Source organism: Amblyomma americanum, chromosome 1, assembly GCF_052857255.1.
Source record: "Amblyomma americanum isolate KBUSLIRL-KWMA chromosome 1, ASM5285725v1, whole genome shotgun sequence".
Taxonomy (NCBI): Eukaryota; Metazoa; Arthropoda; class Arachnida; order Ixodida; family Ixodidae; genus Amblyomma; species Amblyomma americanum.
The window spans coordinates 170,951,368-170,971,572 of NC_135497.1; the positions used below are offsets into that span (position 1 = coordinate 170,951,368).

At 42.7% G+C, this 20,205-nt stretch overlaps 1 protein-coding gene across 1 annotated transcript in view; it reads left to right on the plus strand.

The window, feature by feature from the left end:
- The window catches only part of LOC144114181 (thyrotropin-releasing hormone receptor-like), a 297,562-nt gene extending 277,569 nt beyond the window's left edge, over nucleotides 1-19,993 (plus strand). Inside the window, exon 2 of the mRNA XM_077647759.1 lies at nucleotides 9,417-19,993. Coding sequence (XP_077503885.1) covers nucleotides 9,417-9,818 — 402 coding nt within the window. The 3' untranslated portion in view covers nucleotides 9,819-19,993. The remainder of the gene's footprint in view (nucleotides 1-9,416) is intronic.
- Nucleotides 19,994-20,205: the final 212 nt, after the last annotated feature.

The window sequence follows — 20,205 nt, forward strand, 5'->3', positions numbered from 1 at the left end:
AACAAATCCAAAGTTTTGCGGAAAACTAAATCTTCTGGTAATACGTTCCAATCGTTTATAGTGCGCGGAATGATTGTTTAAACAAATCAGTGCAGCATAGTATGGGCGAATGTTCATTTTATGATCATTTCGAGAAGAAATATAATGCTGTTGCTGTGAGTAACTTGAAGCAGTGATTCCTCTTTGATTGTCAAGAATGCTAAAGAACAATTTAATTAGACTATGAGAAATATAGATCACAGTAGATGTAAGAAATGGTATAAGAGAACAATTATAATAAATGTTGTTGAGATGATGAGGCGTGGGAAGAACAGTCACACGATGGCACTTGTTTGTGCGTGAACAGTATTTAGCAGCGGTATACGTAGAGAGCAGACCTATATATTGGCTGCCAGAGTATTATCGGTACACTAGACATCGTAAGCTCGCAACTCTCGTAGAATGCACTCATAGGTGACGTCCTTGCTACTATGGAGCTAATCAGAGAAATATAAGGCAAACATAAAAAAGTTGGGAATGGGCAAGAAATTGGACAGCGTGAAAGCTAAAGGTTTGCAATACAATGCCGTCTATCACAATGCTTCATGATTACACTATGAAACTTATTGAAGAAAGGCTGTAGTCAAGGAATGTAGGCTACAATCTCGCCTACATACAAGGGAATGTATCGGCGAAGCAGCGCAGCAGGTTTAGCACATGCAAATGGCATCACATTTATGCTGACAGTAATAACACAGTTATCAGACTGTTTCCTGATAATTTTGAAGTAAAAGGGTTAAATTTTATTGCTCCGTTTTAAAAGGAAAGCTATTCAGTGCTCAAGGTATAAAATTAGATAAGTGGTCATTATAAACCAATATCAAGTAGCGAAAGTAGGGACCAGTAATATATCGGAGCATGCATAATTGCGAAAAAGATGTACAAAACGAAATACTTAGTGTAAACAATAGTAGAAAAAATAAACACATAAAATGTAATAACACTGTCATTGATCCAGAGAGTTTATACAGAAAGTTCGACAAGAAACAAGCGGGTTGTGACCTGATGAAAGGTCAAAGTGGAAAGTCACCAAGGGATCAGTGTATAAAAGTTCTAAATGGAGCGGCTGACTACTTCAGAATTGAATTGATTAGGCTTTCCTAGAACACAAAATTTGAAGCAATTTTTCTGCAGCAAGACTCATGTGGCATGTAAAACAAAAAAAAAAACAAGTAGATTAGCTTTTTTCTTTTTCAGTGTGCCGTAGAAATGCTAATCCGATATATAAACTGAAGAATCAAACTGTAGACCTAAAATTTTAAGCCTATTCATCATTAATCAGATCCAAGTTAGAATACGCATGCGTAGTTTGAAACCAATTTGCGAAGCTAACCTTCAAGCACTTGAAATAATCCAACGCAAGGCTATTTGAATAATTTTTTTCAAAAAACTTCCAAAGGACTCTTCAAATGCCGCAGTGCGGGAACACAGGATTCAAATAATACAAGTTGAAAAATTCGTAGATCAAGAATTCATTTTCCTTCCAAAACACCGCAAGTTGTCAATGCGCCCAGATTCCCGTATTAAGCATTTCTCCGCGACACGGTTAACGAGACATCGTTACTCTGATTCACTTGCCCCATTCGCCGCCACAACTAAGTTATTAAATACTCCTTCTTCCCTCGCGCCATAACTGAATGGGATGCGTTACCTATGATGGCGTGAAGTAACATAGACTCCATTGAGACTATAGAAGATTGGCGTCATCAAGCATCTGTTTTGGGTCTTCAATTTCTTTCAGTGCTTTTCGTACGTGTAATGCATTGTGAAGCCTTTTATGACAAGGTCCAAAAGGGCTTGCAGCACTCAGTAAACACATCAGCAAAAATGCGGCCATATTACCCTTCTGCCCTTGTCTTCTGGCTTTGAAATATTAGGAATGATATGAACGTATCAGCGGCACTAGTTAAATGAGGCTGGGGGATAGGAGTATAAAAGTAGGAAAAACAATCAATGGACACATTAAACGCCATTCTTAGATGAGGCATTTTGTGGCGGAAAGTATTTACGTTTATAGTGGTTACTTGCCCTAAGCCGCATTTCCTAATTCTTTCAGGCGCGGCTGGTCAATCCTTTCAGAAAAATAAACATCTGCCTAAGTGTTCTGCGCGACCGCAACAACAAAACACCATAGAATTTACTTATTCCGGCATGAACAAAGGTTTGAACAAAGTGTCTGACCGTATTAATTCTGAAATTCTGAAATGTAGAGTTGCCAAATGAGTGCCGGAGGAATCAGAGGATCACTTTTTTTAATATGCATAGACGCTAGAAACGAAGAAAAAAATAATATTACGAGTTACAAAAGCTTCCTCCGCCAGTATTTCCAAAAACATGCGACCAAGCTTAGTGTTTTAAGGAATACGATTTACCGCGTTCGTGAGAGAGAACATAAATAGCACCCGAGCTGCTATGTGAAAAGCGCCGAATTTGTATGGAACAGAGAAACCAGTTACAGGCCACTCTCAGAATAAGCTGCGAGTCCGCAATGAATGTAGTCCTGTGCGACTCGACCTGGAAGATTTTAGGATTTAAGGATAAAGATCAAAATGAAAGAAAAAAAACTGAAAGACCGCCTGGGTTGCGACCGGCAACAACCGTTCTGAATTAGACGGTTATGTCAATTAGATTTTGAATCGCTTGTTTATTCGCATCCATACATGTATACATGGCAGAAGTAAAAAAAAAACTAAAGAAAATTCAGCTCCACTAGGCCCGTTACCTCTACTAAAATGACATTCCATTCCACAACAACAATACAGGAATGAAATAATGCAAGCGGGAAAAATATAACACTGTATTTCATACTACAAGCAATGGCGTCTTAAGAATAACATTGATACAGAAAATAATACAGAATAAATGTTAGGTTTCATTGGCAGCGGATGTTGCTGCGATGAAAAACAGGATAAAGCATTCTATGTGTATGTATCCACCTCATCTCCACCTCCACGTGTATGTAGGGGATATGACAAAAGCAGAAATTACATAAATAAGGAATATACAAAAAGCCCACAAAACATAATACATGAGTACCTATTCATTTTCTAATGGATTTAGTAAAGAATCCATAGTGTGAAGCAACAGTTCATACCGGTAGTTAAAACGTCCGTAAGAAATATACCATGCCTCTCTGTGACGTGTGTTAAAATAATACAAGAATTCAATGTCAAATCTAATAAATGCCCAATAAAATTAGTGTCTTTTTTCCTGTGGTGATCCGGGTTGTAAATAAAAGGCGCTTAAACCAGGTTCCGTGTGTGAGTGATATGAATAATTTGCAATAGTGCGCATAGTTCTTTTGCAATAAAATAGTTTCCTGATGATCGACATAGTGGTATTATTCTAGATTAACGAGTTGTAGTTTGAACTAAAATGGAACTGAGGGTTGTAGAACAGTTTTTACTCTAAAAAGAAGAAAATAAAATGATGCTTTGTTATTCTGCCCGGGTCCCAGATTATATGCCAATTTTCGCTGCTGAATGTCTCGCTATCGGTTTGGCCATTAAAATAGTTCCCCGCTACATGCTCATGTAATCATTCTCTCGGGCTGCCTCTCAGTCTTGGCAGCGCTTGAAAGCTCGTGGACTAGTCTCGTGTACCGATCTCTAATGTCCTTGAGCCCCTTCATCTGCAAGAAGTGCATTTTCAGCGGATTCCAGGGCACTATGGTACTACTTCAAATTCGATGGCCGATTTCTTAGCGAAATTAGCCATCAATGGTCCTGTTGTCCACGTCGTTCCAAACCTTACCCTGATGACTGTGTCCCGTTACGAACGTTTCCAACTACACCAGGACCTAAGCCATGAGCCTACCCTTGCTACAGCTGGCGCTCGGCTGCTGGCCCGAAAGACGCGGGTTCGATCCCGGCCGCGGCGGTCGAATTTCGATGGAGGCGGAATTCTAGAAGCCTGTGTACTGTGCGATGTCAGTGCACGTTAAAGAACCCCAGGTGGTCGAAAGTTCCGGACCCTTTCACTACGGCGTCCCTCATAGCCTGAGTCGCTTTGGGACGTTAAACCCTCATAAACCAAACCAAACCTATCCTTGCTACAGCGGACTAGGAACACTTAAAATTCCCATGGAACGTTCGTTCATGTGCTTAAAGGCACTGTGACATTTCCATGACGCAATTAGGCTGCAGGATTCCTCGTATTAATCTTTATGCGTTGTGGGTTCACGCCGTCGTACCTATGTACGTAAAGGGGAGGGGGAATTGAATAATTAGATCATTTCATCCTATCCTGCCAGCAGTTTGCACGGCAGAGAATTCAGTTTTTTCAAAATCCTCTCGCTCGATTAGGGCTGCCGTTTACTCTTCCCGTCCTCCTCTCTCTCGGTGCAACCGTCAAAGGGCATGTCCATAAGCTGGTGTGTGAGCTTCTTCACAGGTATGTTATTGAGACCGGGAGATTTTGTGTTACGTCTCCTGTCCGTTTACTCTTCTATAAAAATTTATTTATTTAATATTATTACGTTTAAATTAGTTCATTTTTGCCATCCCCCCTTTATTTCGTAGATATTCATTCCAATCTCCTCAAAACATGTCAAAATTCATTATTTGTTTTCCCCGATTCCTCAGTTTTTATTTATGAGCCGCTCAGGGATGACACCAATGCAGTTAACAGATAGCACAGTTATTAAATGAGGGTCCAATCTGGAGATGACAATTAATGCTACGCATTTTTTTGTTTAGACGTTAACAAAGCACTGCCTTCTCTTTATTATTTATAGCTTAGAGAATTTAAATACCTGCATCTTTTAGGTTCCCCTAATTCAGCCTGCGTAACAGTTAACAATTTATTTCCACTGGCAGATCCTGCCGTAAGAATATTGCCAAGTATGTAATTCTACCAGAGTTGACTTCTAAAGTGCGTGTGGTGCGGGAGGTACAGTTCCATTGCTCTCTTCTTATAAGCCTTTGCGCGCGCAGAACACCCTGAAGAATAAGGCGAGGTTGGTTTATTTGTCCTCATCGCATCAATTCTAGCATAGGATCCCCAGTGCAAAAACGATGTTCACGCCAACTGCGTCTACGTACGCTTGCACCCTCTTGCATGGTAGCGTTTTCATTCGCAGATATGTCGCTAGTTCTCAGCATATTACGTGCTATGGGACGCGTCAGAAGCTGACGAGTGGGATTTGTTTTTCTTTTAGATTAAGTTTGTTTATCATTTATTTTACAATCCCACCACTTTCGACCAAGGCCCTAACTGGCAGGCAAAACAGGTATTTATTTTTCGCATGTAAGTACACGTTCGTGCGACACGATTAAGAAAAATGCAAAGGAATTTAGCAAAATGCAAGTAATTAAGTATACAGAATGCAATATAAAGCAAAGCAAAAAAATGAATGACAGCAAGGGCACATCGTGGACAGCAACAAAACAGGAAATGTCATATAACTATAACAGATGTATTTAATTTAAATTGTACATATTGTTAGTGAGCCATAAAAGAAAATTGGGAACAAAGATAAAAGCGTTTAAATTTCCTTGTGATTAGTTCTAGCTGTGAAATGAAGCGGATAATGAACTTGTCTTTCCTATTTACAAGTTTAGTTCATTCCATTGCCTGATTATTCGGGGCAACATTAAGTAGCTGTCTCGGTAGAAAAAGAATACTCGGTTATCGCATGTTCGTGTTGGCCGCACGTTTTTCTGGATTGCGAATATGAATTGTGGTGGGCGATATCAATTTTATACTGACGATGCAGAGGAAGAAAGCAGAATTTTGGTCAAGCTTATTGTGCTCTCGTCGACAATGTGTTAAGGTATGAGAAAGTTAAGACACGTGAGGTCAGTACGAAGATGTTTGCTGAGAATGAACCTTGCTACTTTTCTCTGCACGCCTTCAAGTTTAGCTATGCTAGTTTATGTATATGAAGATAAAATTTTGTTAGCCTATTCCAGAATTGGTTCAGAGTTGTTTTGTGGACCCGGAGTTTAATTTTTATTTGAGCGAGATTTAAGGGTCTATGAGATGAAATAGCTCGCGTAGCGCTGTTGTGGTAATATCAGTTTTGCGTGTTTTCTACTCAAGGTTTGATATTAAAGTTGCTAAAAATTTCTTTTCATCAGCCTTCGAAACAGGTAAGCCATTAACGGTATAGGTGAAGTTAAGGGGAGGAGGTTGCTTTTTCTTGTTATTTTCATGATCACTCGCTTACTAACAGTAATAGACATTTGCCACTAGGACCACCACCCGGCTCCGGTCAAGAGATTGAGAAAGAACTAGGTGGCCCTTAAAGCTGTTAATTTCTTTATAGTATATAACACAATCATCCAGAAAGATTTTAGTTTTAGAGTTTATATTACTGGTATATCATTAAAAGAGATCAAGAACAGCACGGGGCCGACAGCCAAGCATTCCAGAATACCAGATGCGACAGGGACATCAGATGGCATATAGTCGAACGTAATACACTGGGAGCGATGTGTTGAAATATCGGTTATCCAGGCAGGATCTTCTCCATTCATCATAACGTGATCTAATTTTTAATTAGCTCGTTGTGAGATCTGCAAACAAGTTTTACATAAGTCAAGTTAAATCTTCTCAATTTAAGAACTGTTAATAATACTAAGAGGAAGGTCATGAGCAACCTCTGTTAGCTGAGGGATGGTTGAAAAGCCAACTCGAAAAAATTTCAGCGGGGCACTTTGTTGACCTAAAGTGCGGTGAGGCGAAAGCCTTTAGCGCGGTGTTGCTGCTTGTGTCACTGATGTGTGGTTAAGATGTTAATTAAGAACGCAATTGTTTGTGAATCTTAAATGCTGGAGACACTGGGGGCGTTTGGGAGGCATCCGTCTGATTCGACGCTTTTCCGAAAACACTCCCTGGCGTCCTAGACAAGGAGAACGACATATGCGTTGGCAGGAAGTAACGTAGTCGTTAGCACGCTCGGCTGCGGAACGGAAGGATGGGGGTTCGAATCCAATCGTGCACAAATTTTCTTTTCTTATCGAGTTGTAGAGCGTAACAGATGCACGGACGGTATGACGTCAATTCCGTTGTCGTGACTTCCGGTTGGCGATGTAACGGACGGACAGGATCTCGACCGGGAGTATGAGCCATTAGAATGACTTTCGCCTTAAAACCGTACTGCTGAGGCAATAGCAAGTTTTCGCGTTCGGGAAACATAGTTATGCGTATGAAAATTATATGCTTTACTATTAAAGTTCAAGTGAATGATTTTGGCCTGAATTATGTAAAATTTTTTCTGTCGCCTGTCGTGTCAAGCGGATTTATTTAGCTTTTTTCTAGTCATGCAGTAGATTAGCAGTTCATAGTGACATACGAAAAATGTGCGCCACATATTTGGTGCACCATTTAGCATATTTTTTGAGGAATTCATTCGGAATTCCAGCAAGTCCGTTTGCTTTTTGTGTTGATGTTGCGGAGAACAGTGAGAATTTTGACGTCCATTATTATTAACAGATAAAAGAATGAGGCACTACAAGGCCATGGGATAGGTGGCAGTGCACAACTGTCTTTTGCGAAAACTTACTGAAAGAAATCGTTTTTATTCGCAATCATAGTTCTATTTTCTTTGATTAGTTTGGTTGATTTCGGCTCGGCTGGGTACTACGTATATGTTTCCAGAGTCACTTTGGGCTATTTTTCAGAAAGTTAGGAAAGGTCTTACTCTTTATGGTTTATGGGGGTTTAACGTCCCAGAGCGATTCAGGCTATGAAGGACGCTGTAGCGAAGGGCTCCACAAATTTCGACCACATGGGGTTCTTTAAGTGTGCACTGATATTGAACAGTACACGTCCCTTTAGAATTTCGCCTCCATCGAAATTCGACCGCCGTGGCCGGGATCTAACCCGCGTCTTTCTGGTAAGCAGCCGAGCGCCATAACCACTGAGCCACCGCGGCGGCTGAAAGGTCATACCGGAGTAGTATTGTTTCGAAAATTTTAGTTTTCGCCTCCACTCCATAAGAATAGCGCTTCAAGGTTGTGGCTTGTTTCGGGTTATTTCGTTACCCTGTCGAAGCTGTTTTACAGGCCGTTTAGCATGGATGACTTCAGATGTCACCTACTGATTCTTAAGACTCTCTTGTGTTTGTTTCATTGGGATATAATTAGCTACATAGTGAAGCATAGCACTCTTAAAAGGAAGCGAGAATGAATGTAATTCACGCGACAGATGAGTTAGTATGTTGGCGTCAATGATTTTAATGCGAAAGCATTTCTTGTCTCGTGAGTGGCGCGTACAGGACGTGTCGGCAGAGCGTGTCGGCGGAACGCGTTGTGGTGTGTACGACGGCAAAGTGTGTTGGAGATGTGTACTGATGTTAGACAACGATGAATTGCAAAAAAGTTGCTGATGTTCAAACGCAAAAGCTTTCTCATTTATCCAATGCAGCAGACTCCAGCGCTCTCAATTTTTTACCGTAGAAAGACTAGCAATGAAGTCTTCAAGCGGGAATGTGCAGACAGGCACACTATGGCCAGATATTTCTTGGATAATGCCCATTTGACCTTTACCTATAGGAAAATGGATGCTAAGAAGTATCTGGTCGAGGATATATTTTTCTAGCTCGAATGAATGTAAAATGAGTCAGAATCTGACGTAGATTAGAATTTTGCATTAAGTTAATTAGCGCTTGACCTATAGGAAGATGGTTGCTAAGAGGTATCAGGTCGAGGATATAGTTTTGTACCTCGAATGCATGTAAAATGAGTAAGGAGTTGACGTAGGTCAGAATGTTGCATTAAGTTAATTAGCGCTTCTGGTGCTTCTGATGTGTGATCCATGGTGAAGGATAAAGTCCCCTGCGTGTACAGTTCTTGATTGATAGACATGGCACTGCATGCATTCTTGAATGACTAAAAGGCGTGCACTGTCAATAGAAGCACTTAGATAAAGTTCGATCAAGAAAATTTACAATAATTTATAGGAAGTACTGATATTTAAGTCGTATCAACTCCTATGAAAAAAACAGGCATTTTCCTCTTATAATTCGTCTAATGCCGCACAATATGGCATTTCCGTTGTGAATTCCATAGCATATGGTACCACACCAAAAACTGTGGGAATAACAGCCTCAACAAATTAAAAGTACAGTGTATGTTGACTGCACAGTGATTCCTCTTCTTAGAGAGGAACGAAAGGAAAACCTGGATGAAATGCAAGAAATCTGGGACCTCCTGCTGGGCTCGAAGCATGTGGCTAGTGTCACTGTGGCACAGATGTCAGTATGACGGTCGTTTAGAACAAACGCAGCCTCTGAAATCCTGACGATATGGTTATAAGACGCTTTCTTTTGTTCAGTGCACTGGTCGAGTTTTCTAAATAAGCTTACCGACCTCAACATTTCGTGGCGCTCGTACTAACGCTTGTTTCTGTATTTCCATTTTTCTCTGCTGCAGGTGGTGAAGATGCTGTTCGTGGTAGTAGCTGTATTCGCCACCCTATGGCTGCCGTACCGGGTTCTGCTCGTCTACAACTCTTTCGCCGAGAAGCGCTACATGGAGCTGTGGTATCTGATGTTCTGCAAGACTATGATATTCATCAACAGCGCCATCAACCCGATCCTGTACAACGCCATGTCTATCAAGTTCCGACGCGCTTTTAAGCGCATGCTCAGCTGCCGCGGCGCGCAAGGCTCCCGAGACAGCCGCGGTGGAACCGAGCGCACTGTGGCCGGGACCTACTCGAGCGTCGTGGGCGGCGGATCGGTCCGCCTCAACCGCAGCACTATCGTCGCGCCGGCCGGCAAGGGCAGCACCAGCAAGAACGCGCTCGTAGACCAAAGCCACCAGCTGGTCTAAGGCGAAGGCCCCGCCTGGCCCGTGGCCGCGTGAGCCTGTCACACGGGCTGCGCAGCGCCAGTGGACCACTTTCCGGTTCGCGCCTGCGTTCCGCTTATACTTAAACTAGCCGGAAGCTGTCGAGGTGTGTACGCAGTACCAACAATATCTGTCACCGATTACGATAGCAGCTGCCGGAAAGGAGCTTGGAACAAAGTCATTCACTGCGGAGAATTGCAGCGCAAGCGATGCTGGAAAGTGAACAAGGGCGCGGCATATCTACCGCCCATGCTTGGGCCGTATACTATATGCGACGACAGTTTTGCATGGAGAACGCGTTTCGCATGCCCGCAGATTAGCAACGACACACAGGTGGCTGCATTTGATAACGATGCCTGTAAACATCTCCAAGAGTACTGCCTGCAAAAGTTGTGCGCTTGAGTGGACCGTACGCGCAAGAATAAGGTAACTGCAGTATATTCCAGGACATGTGTCTACGCTCTCGAGAGAGATGCAGAAGCTCGGAGTCGCTCGGCAGAGCAAAACAGTTACACAGTTCATTCACCGAGCGTTACTCCACGTGTGTGAGTGTCTACAGCGTTGATTTCTGCCCATAGTCGGCCTCCATGACGTAGCCACACATACCCCCTCCCCCTCTGGGAACTGCACCTATCGGTCTCGAGAACGAAGAGCAATCCCATTGCGGAAATTCTCTATTCATCTGGTATCGTGCACCCTTCTTTTTCAACCAGCACTTCAGGGTTTCGTCCTTTAGGCTTCAAGTGCACGAGCTAAAATCATGTGGGAAACTCAATATGTCGCGCAGTTTCCACCAGGCATACTTCGTTTGCTACTTCATATCACCGGGGGACAAAGGAGTGAAGTAGTCATGAGTTTACCTTGACTGAACTGCACAATGTGACATTTCCTCTGCCAATATCGGACAGGAGACAACGTACGAGGTGTTTACTGGTGTGTGTTCTTCTAAAGGCCCCGATAGGTCATTGTGCTGCGCTTGAAACCAAGTGTTGCCAGTGGCTCGGCGCACAGCTCTTCGAAGGGCAGTGTTGCCCGCGATTTGTGTAAACACGTGGCTTCGTGAGTCTACCGCGTAGCCGAATGAGTCGGATTGCGACAGATGTTTTTCTTACTTCCACCAACTTTTGTTTGTCCTTCCTTGGCTTTAATGTCAAATGAAAGAACATCAGCATCAGGGGTGTGCATGACGGTGACTTGTTCCAGATGCAAGCAATCGCCAAAGGAGCTGTGTTTGTCTTGCTCCCCACCATGGGATTTCCCAACGTATTACGCCCCGTGCATTTCGTAGTGGGTAGAATATGTTCGCTCTGCGCGAAGCCTATTTGATTAATCCTCTCAAAACCACCTCTTCCACAACACGATACGTGGACTTGTTACTCGTGCATGTATTGTAACCGTCACGAGGAATGCGGAATGAATACGAATCGCGTGTTTTAGTGCACTTGATTTTTTTTCCAGCGCTCTTTGTTTTGTAATGTATGGCCATCTGCTCGTCGTCTTATACAGTAATTCTCGGCCGGCTAGCAGCAGCAATGTAGACGGTCTAGTCTGGGTGCTGGCCATGTAGTGCGCGATCGTCGCACTCAGTTTGCTCAGGACACCTGGCTAAAGATGTGGAGCTTTCTCCGATTGCTCGATTTCGAGTCTATCTCTGCCAGCCGGCCATGGTTCTTTTAGCGCAACGCACTCTTTGCAGACATGATTATTCGCGGAGTCCGCGAAATAATCCACGCCGAGCGGATTGCTCGTCCTTGGTACATCTGTTGTATTGTGCGTGTGTATATGTGTGTGTGTGACTTTCTATAGGCTTCGTGTCGTCGGTGCTCTCCTGAAAATATTAACAACGTTTCCAAGCTGTTGTGTCAGCCTGTTAAGCTATTTTGAACATGCAAGATGTTTCAAATGGGGTTTCCGAGAATCCTTGTGAATGGTGTCCGCGAGATTTTCGATCGGTGTCGTTGGGTTCACTTTTATCATAATGGCGGGCTTATCGAAGCACCTTGACACAGTTAAAAGGAGGCTAGTAATCTGAAATGCACAAAGTGGTTTTTTAGCTAGAACTCATAAGCGATCCTTTTTAAGATTATGCACAATCAATTTATACTCTCAAAACTTCAGTTCCATGAGCTGATGCGGCTTGATTAATTTCGGCTCATTTAAGGAGAGCTAAAGATCCTTTTCCTTTTTTGACAACGGACATTTTTTAATCGAAATTTCTTTACCCTTCCTTCGACATAAGAAGGGTGCTGGACACTGGTGGCGCACAAGTACGCCGCGGAAGCGGGGAGTGCGCACAGCCAACGTGCAAATGCGCTGCGTCTTTTAAGTCTTCATTTTTCAATATACGGCAGCCAACATGCTGTTTTTTCCTATCGAAAAAGTAAGCCTGGCAGTGCTAACGGTTTGTGCTTACTGATGCAGCGTTAGTCCTCATTTGCGGCGTGGGCCGCGAAGGGAGCTGGACACGACTGATGGACACGAGTGCCAGCCGAAGCATTAGTTTGTGCATTTCAGATAACTGCCTGATTGAATATTACGTTAAGGTCCTTTCACGACGTTTGTAGCGCTGCCTGAAGTGACCCATATAACTCTGTTCTAGAATATTGCCTGTCGCTAACATCTGTGTTACGCATTTTCGGACAACTCTGGCGAACAAATGTGTAATCTTGTTGTGCGAACCTGACCAAGAAAGAAGACTTGTTTACATTTTACGTATTGACGCGTGGCCGTCGGCTGCGCTTAAACGAGTTGCGCGCATCACTACCGCGGCGCTCATTATCGCACTTTGATTGCTAGCACCCCGTTTTATTTGCTGATGGTTTCAGGTAATCAGAAAAAAAGTACTTTGTTGCCTAAAGCCGTAAGAAGATGCCATTTTCCTTTTGTTTGGCAGAAAATTCACACATTCGGTCGGCTTAATCACAACAGGGTAAAGAGCAGTTCAACAGTGGCGACCAATGATTCTCGCGCATCGTGCTTAGCGTCTTACATGTATGTGCTAGTACCCACTTCCTGCGCGCTTTTCACAGGCCGATAATATGCATGTAACCTGATGTTATCTCCTGTGTAAATATACGACAGCAAAAAATGCTTCAAGTTTATGGAATGCCGAAAGTGAGCGATCTCCGCGAGAGCATAGTAGTTTGAAAAAGAGCCAACAACCGCTTTAGCATGTTTGTATCTGCAGTGAGATAATGACTGTACATTTCTACGGAAAACTTATTTTTCTTCACAAAAAAAGAATTCGCAAAGAGCGAACAAATTATTTCGCAATAATGGATAACTAATCAGCGGGATGTCTTATTGCCGAGTTTCTTAACAAAAAAAAAAAATAGAATGGGTTTCAATGTCCACGTGACATTAAACCCTTCATCATAAATTGCTTAGCGTATTCTTTAACAGGTTTTTGAAACGCTTGCCTCTTATTTTGTTTTTAAAGTAAGCTGTGTCCAAGAAATGCATATATCTCTTCTCGTTTGAGAGAAACTAGGAAATTCCATCCAGCTTTGCCCAAAAGATGACATTTCGTGTTGAAACCGATAAGCCGTTTGCTGTACGAAAAACAGAATAAGCACAAGAGCTAAATCAAATATGTTTTAACTCCGATAAGAATGTCCTGCGTTATCCATTACTCCTAAATCAGGCTCAGAAGTAAGCATGCTAGCAAGGTTTCTTGATGTCTTCACACGACAGTTTAACCATGTATGGAAGAAACTTGATACCCCATGCGTCCACACCGAAACGCAGTAATTACCAAACCTATTGGTAGCTCTCATTTGTTGCCGATACGAATCCTTCTCGGGAGTGTCTAGAGCAACGCTTAAATGCAGTTTTACTGAGCGTTGAAAGCACCACCCGACACTACACTTTCTGTCGTCCGGGGTACTCTTTCTGCAGTCCTCTCCTTGCCTAGCTATCGGCACACCCGTTTGCTGTCACCCCACGCTTGAAAACTTGTCATGAACCTTTTAACATGCGTTCCAAGTTGCTTTTTACGCGGTATGGGCTTACAGCAACTGCGCAAGAAATGCTTAAGTGGGAAGTGTAGTGGAGTAAAGCTTAAAAAAGCGAATTGAAATGAGCTTACCAGCGCTTATTGTCTTCGGTATGTTATTCACTGGTTGGAACCAGCGTGCTATAGCGCGCAAAGATACAATACCCCAGAGCACTATTCCTGACATCTCCGCGCTCCGTTTGTGCTGCCCCTAGAAGCAAAGGTGGTCGGCTTTGTCGGCTGCCAGTCTGACTAAAAAATCCTTTAAGCCGCTGTATAGGCAAAGTAAGTGCCACGTAAGAGCTGCATGCACATTGTAGGTGAAAATCCTGCGAAGGTGGTTTCCAAGCTATATTTCAAGCCTTTTACGAAAGTATTTAAATCAGTGAACTGCATAGCGTTCTTTGCCGTTCCGAAGTCCCGCGCAGCACATGCAGGCACAGACGAGAATGCTGTAAGCGGCTCGCGCCGGCTGGGTCACTCCCATTCGGCATTACGGTTGGTGTTGGAGAGGGAGGATTGCTGGCAGCCTACATCGTACGATGATAAGCGGGTGGTTTTATTACTCCAGAATAAGCAGGTTGGGTAGTGTCCCCTCTTTCAAATGCGATGGAAAAGAGGGCGATAAGCTACTGCTGTGCAAGCGTGACGCCTTCGACTCCTGCAGACACCGAGCGCTGAATTTCGCATCCCATTTCAGTCACTTTTAGAAATTGTTATACGCAGAGCTCAAAACTAGCCCCATCGAGCCTACTCTTCAGCACGTGTGAAGATGACAGAAGTAACTCGCACGAGCCAGCATTTCTCTTCACACCTTCCTTTTTGTGCCTGCTCTCAGTACGAATTGCAATTACGGCATCCAGAACTTTCACCAAATGAGGTTTGCTGATAACAATGGGATTAATCGCTGCGCGTGACATGCCGTGCCAATGTCGCTGTTATATCGCTTGATGAGGACTGCTGTGCAGGTCTTCCTATATGGTGCATGTGTGAAGGGAAGCGTGATAATTATTTCCAAGATTTCATTTATCTTGAACAAGCAGTGATGTCTTTAAAACATATACTTTTAAGTGCGCGCCTGACATTTCCTAAAGCTGTAAAACCGCACCGAATGTGCGAAGGCTTCAGCACATTATGAAATCAAAATACTCATAGCGATTCACACAGTATCAGGCGGTGAAGCGACGCTGCGGCAATGCTGGCTGGTGTGAGTTCCTTACGGTCATGAAGAAGCTCGTGCTGCGAGTTTTCAGCTTGACGCTAAACAATTTATAGCGAACAAGTTACGACGAGTCGGCTTTGATACCTGCGGATTTAAAGCAGCAGCCGGATACTGAACCGAGAGGGCACATACCTTTTTGGCATGGCACTAATTGCAAAATTCAGCCAATAAATGATTACACATCTACTTTCCCATTGGCAAACACCACAAATTAAAAACAAATAAGAAATATTCCCATATCCTTTGCTTTGTTTAGATCAATGTTGTCTTCCTTAATATTTATTACATTGGGTTAAATGAAATGTGCAGAAATAAAGGAGTCTGTCTACAAAGGCTATTTACAGCACGGCCTACTAGTAAAGCGTTCGTCCACTAGCATAATGGCATATAAGTGCACGGCCGGCGGCCTCGAGCCCTGAAAAAGCCCTTTCCCAAGTGAAGCATTTAAAGGGGTGACATACCGAAACAGCGCACCAAACAATAAAGCCAATTTCGTCAAAAACATTATTCACATAGAATACCGCTTGATTCAAATGCGTTTCTATATATTACAGATATGTATGTGAGCTATCCCAGGCCTGTGCGCTCTAATCAGGAAAATCAGATCACAACGCTCGCAATGATGATAAGTTCCAGCAATGTGTCGCGTTCTGTTGTAAATTATGTTAAAGTTCTTCGGTGTCATTTGTAAGATATCGCAAAATAACACTGCATCGTTGCACTTAATGAAATAGCACTTGATATTCTCAGTACATCTCAAAGATAACAGTTACCAGACGAGACAAAAATATCTTTTCTGAGGAACAAGATTTAATGAGCAGTACTTCATTGCACTGTACAGCTTCAAGGAAAATTAGTGGAATGAGAAATAAGCATTTCGCACACTAATAATGGCACATAACTCTTGAGGTCAAAATGTGATAGGGGCAGAGTGGAGGCAGAAACTGCGTTCATATCAATTCTTTGAAGGGCCTTTGACGCGAACAGTGTAAATTGCACTGATTATAAACCGAATAATCAAGTAAAAATAGAAGCATAATTTGCATGAATCGGAAGTACTAACTAGCATTACGCCCACAAAACTGCGGCTTAAAAAAAGCTCCACCAAACCACCAAATTAGGTCGTAATACGTCCACAGGATCATTCTGTTTCGGAATAAGATGAGGCGGCGCTTAGCCTAATGAAGCAAGCCGTTGACTCTTACTTTCAGATGAGCTCATAAGTGTACCAAGGAGAAAAACCTTGTCCGCTGTAAACACGCTTTTCTTAATCCTTCGCATGCCAGTGCGTACAATAGAAGATCTGCACTAATATAAGATGGATTTAAACCTCATTACTTAAAACGCTGGAAAGTGGACATTACTACTACGCGCATATTAAATGCCGATACAAAGCAGCCCCATGTAAAAAGAAAACACCAGCGGTACTGTTGGAGATTCCTGCTTCAAAGAAGAGCGTATAGATGGAGGCCCGAAGAGATAAACATCGCGACATTTCAAAGTAAATTTATGGGGCCAATATACGTTTTAATTCATTTTACTCTTTACAAGCCATATTTAGAGCGTGTTTCCTGCTCAGTGAGCATGGTATCTGCACGCTGTAGTTGAGTTTAACGTTATAATTAAATTTGTCTTTGAATCAGACTGTGGAGCTAACGAGCTCAGTCACCGGAAGCTGAAAGGATATGCCAAAAACGCTGCTGTAAAGCCGAGTATCATTTAGTACTTCACGCCGACGTTGCATATGTAGTGTCGGAAAACACTATCAAAATATGCGATATAATAACACCAGGGCGTCACTTCTGATAGTGCCAGTAAAAGCTGAAAAGCTCATTTCACTTTGGTTGGAAAGTTCCGCTTTGCTCCACTTCATATTTCTGCGCGCTTCTTTTACAGCTTTTTGAAGCATATAGCTTGTGTGTTTCAAAATTTTGACACTAAAGCCTTTTTTTTATTTGTTCTCATAGCTATAACCTGCCCCTACTGGAAAGGGATGCGTCCATGGCTCGGCACGCTCAGACCAGGTAGACGCACGGGCGATATGACTGCTGCAAAGAATCACCGGACGCCCCTGAAAAGTGCGCTGAGTATGCCATTTCACAGCGTTTCAACGTTCATTAAGAGTGCCACCGGGTGGTACTAGAAAACCTACACTGCTGTCAATCCGAAGCTTCTCTTTGAGCCGGCACCAGGCGAGCCATGAGCATCACAAAAACTGCTCTAGTAATATTAAGCAAATATATTGGTCGTTTTTTTGTCTAATTTCCCGAAACCCCTTTGAACTCGATGCCGAACTCTTTGTTTAAAAGATAATTTGAAACCCTTCGGCTTCGTTAGCTTTTCCGAATCACGCGACTCACTCTACACTATTATACACGGTTTCAAGTTTTAAAAGCTCTTAACGGCGCCGGAATATTGAACGTTTTCCTAAGAATCAAAGTTCTTAAACGGTAGAATCGACGCACTCAAGTATTTTAATTGCTGTGCGAAGTCGTCGTTGAGAGGGAACGATATGAAGATACCGAAGACGTTTTTCTTTGGCTGTAAAGCAAGAATTTGTCAAAGTGTGGTCAGTGAACAGAGCAAAACAACCTTGCTTAATGCTGTAAACGGCATGCCAATGTACAAACATGTCCGAAGAGGAAATCAAGTACGTTTCTTTACTTTCCGACATTAAGGGAAGCTTAAGATGCCAGTAAAGTTTCCAGTATTGGTAACAGAAGACATGGCGCAAAACGCGTTAATATCTTCATAACAAATTTCCACTATTCACTGCATTAGTAATCAAAACCACAGAGTTTCTAAAGCCAGACATAGGCTGAACTGGGCAGAGTATTGCGCTACGAAAATCAAAACAGCTTTTTGCTTTTACTTGGCTGCACATAGGGAGCGTTGAGAGTTTTTTGTACAAGCAACTATGTACTTGCGAATTTCAGTATACAACTTGAACACGACGCAAGATCCTCTAAGCTCACATGCTCAGCAATTCGCGATTGAATTTAGGTTTCTACCTTGATAATGAAGCAAACAACTTGGAGAAACTAAATACAATGAAATTCCTCTTAAGCTATCTTCACCTGAAAGATCTTCTGCGAAATCCTTTACAAGAATTTCATTTTACCCAGTGAAAATGAGTTTCAGTAGAACAAATGCGAAAAAATGGAGCATTCTGGTCAGTAAACATGTTGATAAGCTCTAATATACTAACTCCGGCGCCGGATATGTCAATACAGAAAATACACAGCCATTTTTGCCAGCGAAATACCGGATACTGCGATTCCAAAGCTGTGCTTTATCTGCTATGATTTCGAAGGCCCTATGGATACTGAAAATAGCACTGTGAGCAGAAAATGTGGGAGGAACCCTGCCTTTTACAGGATACGCATCATGTGACTCTAACGTAGAGACGTGCGCAACGCGTAGTATTTTAATGATAGCAGCCCCATATTAGCGCTTTTCCTGTGTACTTCTATTTCTGTCGTCGTATATAGCGCTTGTCATTTCTAATTAATGATGTATAACCAACTAACCTAGCTTTCAGCCATGGCTGAATGCTAAAGCTCAGCACAAAAATCACTGCATTTTACAAAAAGAGATAAATACGTATTATACATCGTTAAAGTTTTCAGCATATTTCAAGAGAATTTTAAATGCCTGATATTTACTTAGGCGCGTCAGACTAAGTTGAAGCGCGTGTAATTTAGTTCAGCAAACTTTCCCCATTTTAAGTTTGTCTAAATGGTAGTTCGCTGTGCAAGAGCTTTTGTCCCTAATTCATTGCTCACATAACAGATAATGTGAAGACTCCCGACAGGCGACTGACTTCATTTCTAACCTTTATTTGGAAACGGACTGCTAGAGCTCCGCTACAACCACGTTAGTCTCTTGAGTAAAAGCCGACACTTCTACTACTGTATGAATCTGAAGCCTATGATCCGTTTGGTTTGGTTTATGGGGGTTTAACGTCCCAAAGCGACTGAGGCTATGAGGGACGCCGCAGTGAAGGGCTCAGGCAATTTCGACCACCTGGGTTCTTTAACGTGCACTGACATCGCACAGTACACGGGCCTCTAGAATTTCGCCTCCATCGAAATTCGACCGCCATGGCCGGGATCGTACCCGCGTCTTTCGGGTCAGCAGCCGAGCGCCATAACTACTGAGCCACCGCGGCGGTATCAAAAGGCTATGAATACGTTAGCTTCAATTGTTTCACGTTGAACAGACACTAATGACTTTTTTTTCAGATGCGGCCATCATGCGGCGTAAAGAAAGTAGCTGGCTTAGGAAGGCGAGGATCCACATAAAATGTGGGTGAAATATTTGAGGCAGGACTAAATTTACAGGCAAAGTTGTTTTGCAGAAACGATGCTGGAGGCCTTCTTGGCAAAAAAGAATCACCATGTGTAGCTTCACAGCCCAAGTGGTCTGAGAATCACATTATCTTTTTTAGCTTCTTTATTACTTTCATGGATTTCAGAATGGGGATCAGCTTATGTTTCCTATGCGATGAATATACGCACTTATGTTTCCATTCCACGCTTAACGACGGAAACTTAATGCTTCAAATTGTTCTTGATTTCATGGCCGCTGCTCTTTATTACAATAAAACTGCATAAAAACAACAAAACTTTATTGTCACTCACCAGCGCGGTTACAGTGATAAAGCACTCTTCTCCAGGTGTATATGGCAGCTTTGTCCGTTTGTATTTTTTCGTACTCTCTAATGTAAAATGTCACAAGGAACAAAGTGAACACCAGTTGTCCATGGTGACTCTAAAGGAACGAGCAGTAAGTTTGGTGTTGCGACCGGCTTCGCTGTTAAACGAGAAGAGATATATGTCCCAACGTTGTTGCATCACACGCGCACCCTATCATCTAACTGTTCCCTGTTACTGTGTGCCGTGTTTTCTGCGCATGCTTTGTAAGTGTCAATAAAATGTACCGTCTATGAAGTTGTTTGCACTGTGTTTCACGAAATGGCACTGCAAGTTTTTCTTAATCATAAAGCATTACAGATTTCTTGAAGAGTCACGGTGTCACGTACTGAGTGGACACCGAGGCGCCAGAACATTACCGAATTCTTAATCACCGACCAACCGGAAGGTACAGACAAACAAGAAATACAAAATGAATAATAAGCCGACCCAGAGGCA